Source organism: Phaenicophaeus curvirostris, chromosome 7, assembly GCF_032191515.1.
Source record: "Phaenicophaeus curvirostris isolate KB17595 chromosome 7, BPBGC_Pcur_1.0, whole genome shotgun sequence".
Taxonomy (NCBI): Eukaryota; Metazoa; Chordata; class Aves; order Cuculiformes; family Cuculidae; genus Phaenicophaeus; species Phaenicophaeus curvirostris.
In genome coordinates this window covers 22216471-22228856 of record NC_091398.1, presented here as the reverse complement: position 1 = coordinate 22228856, position 12386 = coordinate 22216471, and the positions used below count along the sequence as shown (strand labels likewise).

Sequence of the window (12386 nt, the reverse complement as noted above, 5' to 3'; positions counted from 1 at the left end):
CTGATAGAAGCACTACAAATCAAGAAGAAAAAAAAGAAATTAGAAGTGCTTTGATGTAAAGGCCTAAATAAGGGGCTTGATCCTGTAAGGAGATTTCATGAAGTTTGGGTATGGAAAAGCAGGTAACTTGAGGAAGACGAAACTGGACATTGAAAACAGAGGGATCTATCCCATTCACTACAATGCAAAATCTTATGATGTTAATGCGTACTACATCTAGGTAAGAGTGTATATCCTAATATTCTTCATTTTTTTAAATTTTGAACAAACCTTGGGTTTACATTCCATATGTCATGCACCTGCCAAGATGCAATACTTCAGAATATATTTAGAAGAAAAATGAAACAATACTTATCTTCTTTTTTTGCTGATTGAAGTTATCAATAATGACACCAATGAACAGGTTCAGGGTGAAAAAAGACCCAAAGATGATAAAAATAACAAAATACAAATACATGTACAGGTTGTCTTCATACTTGGGTTGCTGTAATATCTAAGAAAAGAAATATGAAATATCATTCCTAAGATTTCACATGAAAATTTCAGCTGAACAAGCAGCAGCCTTAGGCAAAATGTCCTTAATATTTTGTGTTTGGACATCACTCTTTGCACTTCTATCAAAGTTTTTTTTCCATTCTATCTGCTAGTGACAGCATTGGGAATTTTGCATTCAGTTTTCTATTATTTGTTACAGCAGGATCTCATATTAGTTAATTTAATTTTGATTCATTCTATTGTATGGCAATTAATTGCTTTTGGAAGATACATAAGTACACAGTTGTTGATAGACAGACCTTAGGAAAAAATATAATTTAAAATATTTGCAGTACTTACATCTCTTGAGTCAATAGCTGCATACATAATATCCATCCAGCCTTTAAATGTAGCCTGTAAACAGTACACACCTGTTTAAGCATAGAGCTTGAAGACAATTCATATAATTATTTCCAACAACTGAGTCTAGCACCAGAAATAATTAGCATAAGATGAAATCTCTAGATAATTTTGTCCCTTGGCTTTCTTCACAGCTTCTCTTTGGATACACTGCTGTATATCCCCCTATTTTGTATCTTTGTGAATATTTCAAGAAGTAAGCATAACCAACTTATTTTTAAATAATTATCACAAATGATAGAATCCAGTATTATTTTAGTGGACTAAATATTCCTCAAACCATGCTAACTGCAAAAGCTATGCACAGCTGAGAAATAGCCTTATGTACCCAAGTTGCCACCAATGAAGACTGATGTGTAGTGTCTCTTTCTCAAATCAGTCAGAAAGGTGGCAATCAAAGCAAACCAAAAATTTGATCAGCTCAGAAAAGGTATCTTCCTATCAGAATTTTGATTTTTCTCTGCTTTAAAGGACTTTGCCTGGTTTAGTAATTCTATTTTCACTTTAAATACATTGCATTGTGTTTTACAGAGGCTAGATCCCTCGGATATGTTCTGAGATAAACTAGTAAAAAGAGGGTGTGTTTTATGTGCATTCAATATGTAATATTCCTCGCAGGTGGAAGCATTTAGTGAATTTCCTCTGCCCAAAAATATGTAAATTTTTATATTTGACAGTGAAGTTTAGGTTGAATCATCTGAGTGTTCAAAACAGAAAGCAATCTTCTCTGTTGTAGCAATTACTTGTCTGTTGACTAGGCAACGTCTCCAAGTAGAAATCACTCAGGTTTTAATCCAGTTGCGCCCAGAATGTAGCAAAGAAGTGAGATAGTTCTGCCATTTAATCCCTATTATAATTTTGCTAAACAAGGCTGAAGATCATTGGTTCCTTCATATTCCTTGTCATAGAGACAGAGCTGCAGAAACAAGTTGGGAACAGAACACTCTTCATCCATGGTTATTGTATCTCCGTCATCTTGAGGTTTCATTTTTAGTGGAGGTTTCAAAAATGATTTGCTTATGCAGCATAGAGAGTAACTGGCATGATCTTTAAAAGACAAGGAATTATTTTCTTAAAGGAAAAGAGGTCTTTTACACTTTCGAAGCAGTAGAATGCTAAAAAGCATGATTATCCTGAGATGCAAATCCAGTATCCAACAGCTTTCACTTCTTAGGCCCAACACAGATCATATGAAGTTGAGAGAACTAATAGTACAATATTGAAATCAAGAGTAGTATCAGAGGACCAATAAATCTACAACAAATCTGGAACAAGAGAAGTCTCAGTTGAAGAACTTAAAGTCCTTGCTTGAAGCAACCTGATTTAGTGGAAGGTGTCCCTGCCCATGGCAGGGGGTGTTGGAACTGGAGCATTTTTAAGGTTCCCTTCCAACCCAAACCATTCTATTATTCTGTGATCAGGTTGGGTTTGGTTTTTGTTTTTTTTTTTTTTTTAAATTCCTAGTATACATTTAACCTGTGCTCAAAGTCTTTTAATGATGGATACTCCACAACCTTGTAAAAAATCATCTGACACTTGTCTTTATTGTTTCCTAATATCAAAGTCCTTCTGTTGTCACTTTCCGTAATCATTACTTATCTGGAGATCATCCTTTCTGCATCGCCTTTTAGTTTTTTGCAGACTGGTTGTTGCTTCCTTTCTTCATGCTGTGATCACAGATCCTTCAGTTGTTCCATGTAGATCCCATTTTCCAGAACTCTGCTCGTTTTCATTGTTTTTCTCTGAGCTCTCTTCCACTAGTTCATTTCTTGAAATCCTAACTAAAACTGGACTTAGTATTTCAGCTGAGGTTTTACAAGGTCTAAACAGGACAGTGTGATTACTTCACATCTTACAGGCATTACTTTTCTTTCTGTCTTGGTACATTTTTGCAGTTTTTGGAATATCATAACTTAGGCTGAAATCAGCACTTTAATCTGCAATACTAAATGCAAATAATGGGCATACTTTTACATCAGAAAAATGATGCTAACGATGGAATGGCTCTTCTGCAAAGTGTGTGCTGTTGCTTCAGATTCAGACACATGATTATTCTTGCATATCATCCTCCAGGTAAAGTGGAATTAGTGGTTTTTTGTTATTTTTTTAATGTAATCTAGACTAGAGCAAATGGAAAAGGTAGACTAGTTTTAAAATATTAAACTTCACCATATTCAATAAAGTATTCCATTATAAAGAGACAGCACTTTGTCACTAGCACTAGGAAAAAGATCTGAAGAACTGAGCTGTTGTATGCTTCTTCTTCTTCCTCTTCCTTTCTTCTCCTTCCTAATCTTATTAAATATTATTAAATTATTATTACTAAGGAAATTTGAAAAGAGTGTGGGGGTAAAAAAGTATAAATATAGCTTATTACTGTCTTGCAGTTCAAAATATCTGAAGTAAAATGTGTATTTTCCACAATGTTTCAAAAAACCATAAGATATTCTCATTGATATTCTCAATCTCAAGCCCTAATTAAAATTAAGTGATTTTAATTAAAAAAATGTGCTCCTCTATCATATTACCTGTTTTATTCTATATACCTCTGGAAAATCAGTAGCAATCAGACTCGATGAACCAAGAGTTCTTTTCCAACCTTGTGATTCTATGATTCTATGTGATTCTACGATCATTATGCAGAATCATTTACGCTAATTGAGAACATAACTGTGAGAAAAGGTTTTCTTCGTTTCCAAAGCAAAAGTGTCAGCTCAGTAGAAGACTTCATAAATTTAAAAAAAAATGTTGCCTAAACAATAGCAAATAATGGAACTAGAGGCTTAGTGTCAAGGAACCACGCTGAGTGAAGGAGTGTTACTTGTACTGTTTTCAGTAGAAGCTTAGGCCTGTTTGTGTTAGGCTTAAATTTATCTGCAACGCAATTTTTTTAACAGAAATAAGATAATACTTGGGCATTTGAGCATAGTGAATAGAAAATAACACAGAAAAATGACTAAGAGATCAAATTCTTATTTTCCTTTTTGTACATTTGAATATAAAAACATATTGTATTCTCAGTAGTAATTAATTGATTTTGAAGATTAAAGCAGTGTAATTGAAATCAGCACCTGTTCCAAATGCTTTTTCCCCACAAGGAAATTTGAAAGCCATATATTTCAATGCAGATTCAAATGTAGTTAGAACAACCAACAAAACAAAAATCCCCCTAACTACTTTAGTATTGTTAAAAGTATGTAGATTTTTCCCCTGATGAATAATTGCTAAGGATGGAGTTTTACCACTCCCTTTCTTTACCAGAAATAACCACCAAGAAGATTCACATTTCCTTTTGGAGATACAGTAGCATCTTGCTTTTAAAATACTAACCTGCTGGAACTTTGAAGTCATCCTAATCTTATAGACCTAGAATTTAGCTTCTGATTTTTTTTACCCTAGGCTTAACAATATATGTTTGCTTATTTATATTACTAGCAGCAGAATAAGGTATCATGGTGCTTTGAGCCCCACTGGTTTGGCACGTTCTGTCCTGGTAAGCAGGATAATATATGCTTACCACCTGGATAAAAGCAGGCCTCTGGGAAAAGTACTTACCAAAGAATCCAGGCTCTGGGTTCAAGTTAAAAAGGCATGAGGCCATAATATTATCATGGCAGACGCCACATCTCTTTGTGTACGTGAACCTCTTTCACTTCACTAACTGATGAATGAAAACTGTGAAAGGAATTTCTCCAACAGATCTGTCTCTGCTTTGATGTTTTTTCTTTAGAAACAGAAAAATACTTGAACAAGTTTAGACCATGAAATGAAAAAATAATTTTGCAGGTTCACATAGACCAATGTAAGCTATGCCAGATCATAGGAAAAAAAATTCTTACGGAGAGAATGTATACTTATGTCACTGATGGCATGAGTATTTTCACTCCAACTTGAAATTATTTAAGGATTTTGTAAAATAGTGTCTGATGAACAAAGTCTCTAAAAAACTTGGTTATATCAATGTCACACATTGTTAGCCTGTAGTTTTCTGCAGAAAGAATTATAGCATTCCTATCAATACTAAACATTTTACACACACACCCCTCCTCCAAAAGAAAAAAAATACAATTTCCAGACCAAAAATTACTTTATGATCTTTTCTTAGGTCCCTTATTCCAGATATTTATTCCATATCATCACCAAGGAAACTCATGAAAGAACTACTCAGAGAGTTCCTTTTGCTTAAAAAGACACTGTCACATAATTCCAATCTGTCTTTTGAACCTAAAATATTTCTTTCTGACATTATTCCACTTATTCTGAGTATTTAAAAATGGATACTTCTAATTACCTTGTAGTATTTACGCTGCTATACTGTTACTTCAAGCTGATTAGGGAGGGAGGGTAGGAGGACCTAGGATCATGACATACCTATTCACTGCTCACATTTCTTCTGAAAGTGATGGCTTTAAAAGCCTGTTCTAGATTATTATCAAAAGTACTTTATAATCAAATAGAAAATCACCTTATAAATATTTTTGTTGCTTGAGAAAGTGAGGTGAGAATCTCAAACAATTGTGAATTGTGGCCTTTCCTGTGTTACTGAAGGTGAAAAAACATAGATTCTGCATATTTTAAAGCATTAGCTGACAATCAAGCTGATATTTCGCACAGCTAGCAGCTTACTTACCAAACCCTAAAAGATGCATGGCCAAGGGTCTGTTTTGTGGAGTGATGGAAGTGCCCCATTTTTTTTTCTGATATGTCAGAAAAAAATGTCCTCATGCTTTTACAAGAATTTTAGTAATACAGAAAAACTAAGTGCTGTTGTCACTGACATTCTATTCACACAAAAAAAATCCATCTATTTGGCAAGCCTTTGATATCAGTGCAAGATTTTTATATTGTAGATACTACAAAAAATACTGACTTGTTCTCCCACAGGGGTAAGATCTGTCCATGGTAGGTCTACATTAATTTTCCTTTTGGAAGCATGAGAACAACTGGCAAACTTCTCCCAATCTGCCACACAGAACAATCCAATAATTTAAGAATCCAAGTCCTAATTTTAAGAAGTATTTGTTGTTTTTCAATGAAGAGAAGATAGAATAGGCTATGTGTAATTGGGACACTGAATATGCATGACTGTGAGTAGCTGATGGGTGGTGACTGTGGCCATGAAGCCCGGAAAAAATGTACCTGGTGTTATCCCTTTCCCAGAACATACTAGATTGCTACTGGAAGAAGAGCTGCAAACAACTTAGAAAGAGTTTTGTTGATGACTTGTTTCTCTTTAACATCTATAATAAAGCATCCTGCTCCCTTAACACCAAGAGGGATTCTAGACTAGTGGATTTCAAAAATATGACAGAAAAAAAAATTCTATTACAATCCAATTTTTGTTATTAAAATGAAGTGGTCCCTCTCTTCTCTTTTAATCATAGTGAAATTTAAATTATCAGATTTACCAGTCAGAAAGGTGAAACACTATACTAGCTGGGAGTGGCAGTTCACAGTGCTCAGAACTACTGGTTTAGAACTTAAGCCAGGACAAAGTCGATACCACTGCATCATGTTAATGACTTGTATTATTGAAATTTCTTATGCCAACATAAAAGCTAGAAAATTTTTTAAAAGCTATGAAAATGAAAATTAAGATACTGCAGAATTAGACAGTAATGTTGAAAAAACATAGAGGTTTCTGAATGCACACAGCATAGCTTAGTCTCCAGAATTTTCTTGATTAAAGCTGGGTCAGATTATTATCTACTCCAAAATGCAAAGACAGTGTGTGAGGACACCATTTTTGATAGTGAAGGCAAAACCTTCACGTATCTTTCTGTATATATTTTCTTTCTTCTTTCCTTCTCTCTGTCTTTGCTGAATAAACTCCACTAGCTAAGTACGCACAGAAACATCAGGGAAAATATTTCACAGATAATAATGTCTAAAGATACTTTCCTTTTGCTGTTTGTCTTCTAAACGAGAAACTGCTTTTTAGATGGCATAAGTCTGCACTAGTGGCAGCCACATCACTGAGAAAGGATTTCCTACCTGGAATTCCTCTCTGTGACTTAATCACTCCAATGCAGATTTTTTTATTTTCTCAGCAACTGTAAAACTTACAGTATTCAGCTAGCTGATTACCTTTCCTAGGTACCTCTATAAACTTTTAGAGTTAGAAGGAACTGGAGGAATAATTCCGCATCATCACCAAGGAATAAGGGAGCAGTAAATAGCACATTTTCTATCAGATGTCCCAAAAATCCTTCATTCATCTTAGTAGGCTTTACTTGCTGCTTAGTAAGAAAAAAGTAATCAGTTACCAGTGCACTGGTATTAAGTAACAGATAAAAATCATCAGGTAAATGTGTTTTCTGCCCTTGTTGCCAGAATTGTTTTTCACTATTACATATAAACAATAAGAAGTATATAAAGAGTGATCACTTACAACTTGAAGTAAAGAAAGATACCCAAATCCTACATTATCAAAGTTTACTTTCACGTTTTTCCATCGGGCACTTTGATTGTTTTTTATGAGTTCCTCGCACTGACTAAAATTGTTGATTTGTTCGACTTCAAACCTTTCATCAGTTGTGGTGTTAACACAGTAGTAGAACTTCCCAGCAAACAGATTTACTCCCATGATGCTGAAAATTAGCCAGAATATAAGACAAACGAGAAGCACGTTCATGATGGATGGAATTGCTCCTAAAAGGGCATTCACAACCACCTAGTACACAAATACAGGGGGGGAAAAGAAAAGAGTGTAAGAATATTTACAGTAATAAAGGTTTGTATAGTGTTTTACCAATGCTTAATAAATGTTTGTTCAGAAATTAATACTATAAATCTTAAAGCATAACATTAATAACTGTAGTATTGCACTGTTCTTTTATATACTTAACATTAGAACATGTAATGAAAGGAAAATAAGTGAAAAATTTTAAATAATTAAAAGAAAAATGAAAGAGAAGACCTGGTGGTATTAAGATGAAGCCTGACACCAATGTGTTCTATGCATATATATATTAAAAAGTCAAATACAAATACAGACATAATAAAATTCTAAAAATGCATCAAATTATAGCTTAAAAATGTTTAAAGAAAAATGGCAACCTGTATATTTAATCAACATAGCTTTGAAATTTAAGCTGAAAACACAAATGCCATGAATCTAGAAACCAAGCTCTACATTAAAAAGATTATGCAGGAATTAAATACATATCTTTATTGCCTTATTTTTCCATGCAAGATTATAACAAAGATTAATTTCTTTGTATAGAAAAGCAAGACAGTTTTGCAATACGTGTCTACTTGAATCAACATAATTTATTTCAAGCTCCAGTCTTGTTCTTTCATGTATTGAGTTTAAGCCAGTAATACCCTTCATTTATCTAAAGAAGGACATATATCAAGGACATATTTAGGGGGGTTGATTTTGCATTTTAAATTACTTTTGGCCAGTTGCCTTCTCAGCCTCTTGCAGGCAAGATGTCAATAATTAATTATGTACATAAAAAGTCTATTTTTCTGATATATACAATAATTAATCACACGTGTCTGTCAGAGCTATCAAAACTATTGTGATATTTGTTTGGCTAATAGCTAAGCAATCATTTTTACTGAAGTATCTAATACTGGTCTCATTTACAAGTTATATATCATTTTATATTTTATATTTTTTCCTCCATAAAACTTTTGGGACCTCGTAGGAAGGTCAAATAAAATGTATAGTGGGACTCTGATTCTCAATAATCCAATTCCTGCAGTAAGATAGGAAAGGATTTGCATGCCTACTTGAGGTGTATTGATGTGTCTTAGTTCATCTTTGTTCCCAGCTTTCTGCAACATAGTGGGGTATTCCCCGCTACCAAAATAATTCTGAGCAACTTCAGAGCTCCTTAGTCTTGCTACCTGTATTTCACAGCCTTCTGAAGGCCTTTGTAAGCAGAGTATTGTGGTTGTGTTACTCATCACTCAGCACCCTCCTCTCAAATGTTATGGCCAAGAATTAGGACCTGATTAGAGATCTTAGGTAGAAATGTTATTTTTAGAAAGTATTTTCTTTTCATTTTAAGGGCCTCCTCTGTTGCCAGACCATAGAAATGGGACCTTGCTGTAACTGACAATTGTTCCTATCTTTTATAAAACCATGAATTTTTAAAAATTTACATTTTATTGACCGTTTTGTGTGTGTGTGTGTGTGTGTGAGTGCAATAAATTTAAAGGAAGCATGCTTGCTTCTTGAACTTTCTATTACAGAAAATGTGAAACATCTAGGTGATATATGCATAAGCTAGCCATTTTTAAAAAAAGTTTAAAAAGGCTAATAAGGTCCCAGTAATATTCTGAACATAAGAAACCATTTTCAAAGGAGTGAGGGAAATGGTTTTTTAATAGCCTGTGAGGAGAAGAATTCTGTTGCTACTTAGCCTGATAGAACAAAGAACAACATAAAAATTAGGAATGCAATGATTCTGGAGTTTCTTCCAAGTCCAACCTGAACTGTGACACAGTATTATGCTATTGCTGCTTTGAAATTCTAGGCTAGCTAGTGCTTGTCTTATCATTTGATTTTTTTTCTTTTTTGTCTTCACCCATAAAAATGTTCTGGATATGTTATACTGATTGAATTCCTCTGTTTAAACTTGGTGAAAACACCTGAAAATAAAGATGTCAAGAAAGAAAGATGAGGATTTAGTTCTGCAACTTCAGTAAATTAAGCTTACCTGTGCTCACACCAAGAATGATTTTGTATGAATTGAGTGCCTGTAGGTGATACCTATTTAACAGTCCTGAGATCCATTTGACTATAGCATGGATACAGAACAGGCAGCAGAATACTAACAGCTACAGTAATTGTTATAACAATTATGAATTGATAATAGTTGTAGAAAGAAAGATGTCTACAAAATGCCATCAGTGTGTCTTGCATCTTTAGATGAACAGGTAATGCAGTCTCGCTACTGATACTGCCAAAAGATCAGCCACATCTTCTTCAGTAAGAAGTGAACAGCTTCCAGCAACTTTTCCAACAATGGTTCCAACAAATTTCATATAGGTCACTGAAAACCCATCAAATGGTAACAATTTTTGGTCACTACTGACCTGGCCTGGATGCGAACTGGTGACCTAGAGATGAAAGGCTCTGTATCCTATTACCAACCCCTTGAGCTATCCAGTCCCCCTGGAAGGTTTTTTAAGAAAAGAAGAAAAGAAAATTAAAACCTTTAGTTTTGTTTGATTTTTGATTTTTTTTTCCCCACCAGTGTTGAGCTTTTGCCCTATCATATTTAGAATGTAAAACTGCATATTTACTTGCTGGTCAGGTGCTTAGCTGACTATAAAGTCCACCTTAGGAAGAATTCTTTAATTTCTTCAGCACATACACTTGGAGGCAATTGCATTATCAGTGTTTTTTCCATTTACTTTTCTGATATGTTCCTTGGGAATAGCTGATAAGTGGGACATAAGTTTACATGATCTATATCCATGATGGCACCCATACATACACACATGACACCTACACATGTAAGATACAGCAAATGGGACAGAAAAATGTGAGAACCAATTGAAAAGTGAACTGAATGCAAAAAAAGGAATCAATTAGCATTTTTGAGGGAGTTCAAAATTTAGCAAATAAAAATTTTAACAGTCTCATCTTGTTGAAGACAGTCTGTAGTGGATTAAAAGAATGTTGCCAACTGTAGCTCCTATTTTCCCTCATTCTTCAAATCTAGATCATGTGTATGTGATTCTAAATGTTCCCTTTATTTCAAAAGGGGCTGTTGTTTGGGCATATTTTCTGTTATTCCTCAATTCAGAATATAATGCCAATAATCTGAAAAAAGATGTTTGCAGAACTGTTTGTTTAAATTATCTATGCATTTCCTCAAAGCTGGGATGTTGTTAGACAGGCTGACTCTGGAAGCAAGCTGCAAAAGCCCAAGCTGATTCTGCTTGTTCACCTTCCTATAGGGTCAGGTAGGCAAAACAGAAAAAAGTGCAAGTGAGAAGCAACACCTGGCATCTACAAAGACAAATGGGCTCTGGACTATTTTAGATCTCAGTTACTATTCATCTAGAAAAAGAAAATCATTGTGTGAAATCATGTCTCCTCTGGAAGAAAGCAGTATTTCACATAAATACACGATTTTTTCTTGTTTCCATTTTCATAATATTTATCTTCCAGAATCAGATACTACATATGAGCTATAAGAATCACTGCAATGCTAATTGTGTTGTCTTCTGGCTGGTATGACCTTATTTCAATACAAATTAGCTGTCCAGTTGTTTTTGCTGTTGTTGTTTGTATCTTTTTGAGGATAACTGTCTGAAGAAGACAGCAGAATTAAACTGAAAAAAAAAAAAAATCAATTTAGCTACCAGAGCTGTGCATATGTATAGAATGAGGAGTGTGCAAAATACCAGCTTATCCTTGCTGTATGAGTAGATAATAAGGACACTTTGCCAGATTCAGCCTTGCTGTACGACACATATCTGAAACACGTACTGAAGTATGAATGTATTATAGTTCCCACAGCAAAACAGCTTCAATAGATCCTGGCACATCAGCAGCCACATGCTTTCCAGGAATTCCTACTGTGGATCTGATTAATGGATATGTCAAGGCCTCCTGAAATCTCTAAACAAACCAGGAGCAATATTCATTAGCACCTATCCATTTTCCCTATAACTTTTACAGCTTCTGTGAAGAAGTTCCAAATTCTGTCCCTGGTGCAAAGGAGGAGGAAGTTCCCATCTTTGGGATAGAAAGGAAGATAATATGATTCTGTCTGGAATCTTCTTTCTACTTAAAATTACGAAGTACTTTATTTTGCCTTCACTTTGGACGTTTTCAGCTTCATAATTTTAGGATGAAAGAGGAAAAGTTTCCCAAAGATTTGATGCACTAAACCTCATACCAGAGTTGTTTGAAGGAGTCCATCAAAGGCTGTAGAGGTTATTTAACTGTTACCCGATTTTACATTCTCACATAAGATATATACAAGCACAGAAAGCCAGGCAATTTTTACCTCACCAGGACTTTTATAGATTAAATCAAGCCTTATCTTCTATGCATCTTATATGGCCCTGACAAGTGTAAGATATGTTCCTCCTATACCCTATTTCTTGATAGCTGGGAAAGCCTGAGAAAGCCTTCAGGAACTCCAAGGAAATGGAACAAATTGTGGGCTTGGATATATATGTCCAAAAAAAATGCATAGTTTCTTTCTCTCTTAGTGACTTTATGTATAATCACACAGTTGTAGACTTCAGATAGTGCTGGCTGCAAAGAGCCATTCATCTCTCTCTTAGCAGTACAGGCTGAAGAGCCACTTGTTCAAAGACAGCAGCATGCCGAGGGAATCTGACAACAGCATAAGCCACATTAGAGCAAACCAGCAAAATTAATTCCTGGCTCAAATGAAACACTGACGCTGCCTTGGGCAGGATTTAAGAGTAAGCTGTGAGTATAGCCTTGTCTTGAACAAGTGTGAGGTATGAATATCTGCCATAAGATCATTAATCTCGCCTGCTCAGCTGGC

The 12386-nt window shown here is 34.7% G+C and overlaps 1 protein-coding gene across 3 annotated transcripts in view; it reads right to left on the bottom strand.

Moving 5' to 3' along the window:
• Positions 1-12386, bottom strand: part of LOC138722698 (sodium channel protein type 1 subunit alpha) — a 97730-nt gene that overhangs the window by 5640 nt on the left and 79704 nt on the right. For all 3 annotated transcript variants that reach the window (XM_069861165.1, XM_069861166.1, XM_069861167.1), the window contains exons 23-25: positions 7286-7567; positions 835-888; positions 356-493 (exon numbers count right to left, since the gene is read on the bottom strand). In XM_069861165.1, coding sequence (XP_069717266.1) covers positions 356-493; positions 835-888; positions 7286-7567 — 474 coding nt within the window. The remainder of the gene's footprint in view (positions 1-355; positions 494-834; positions 889-7285; positions 7568-12386) is intronic.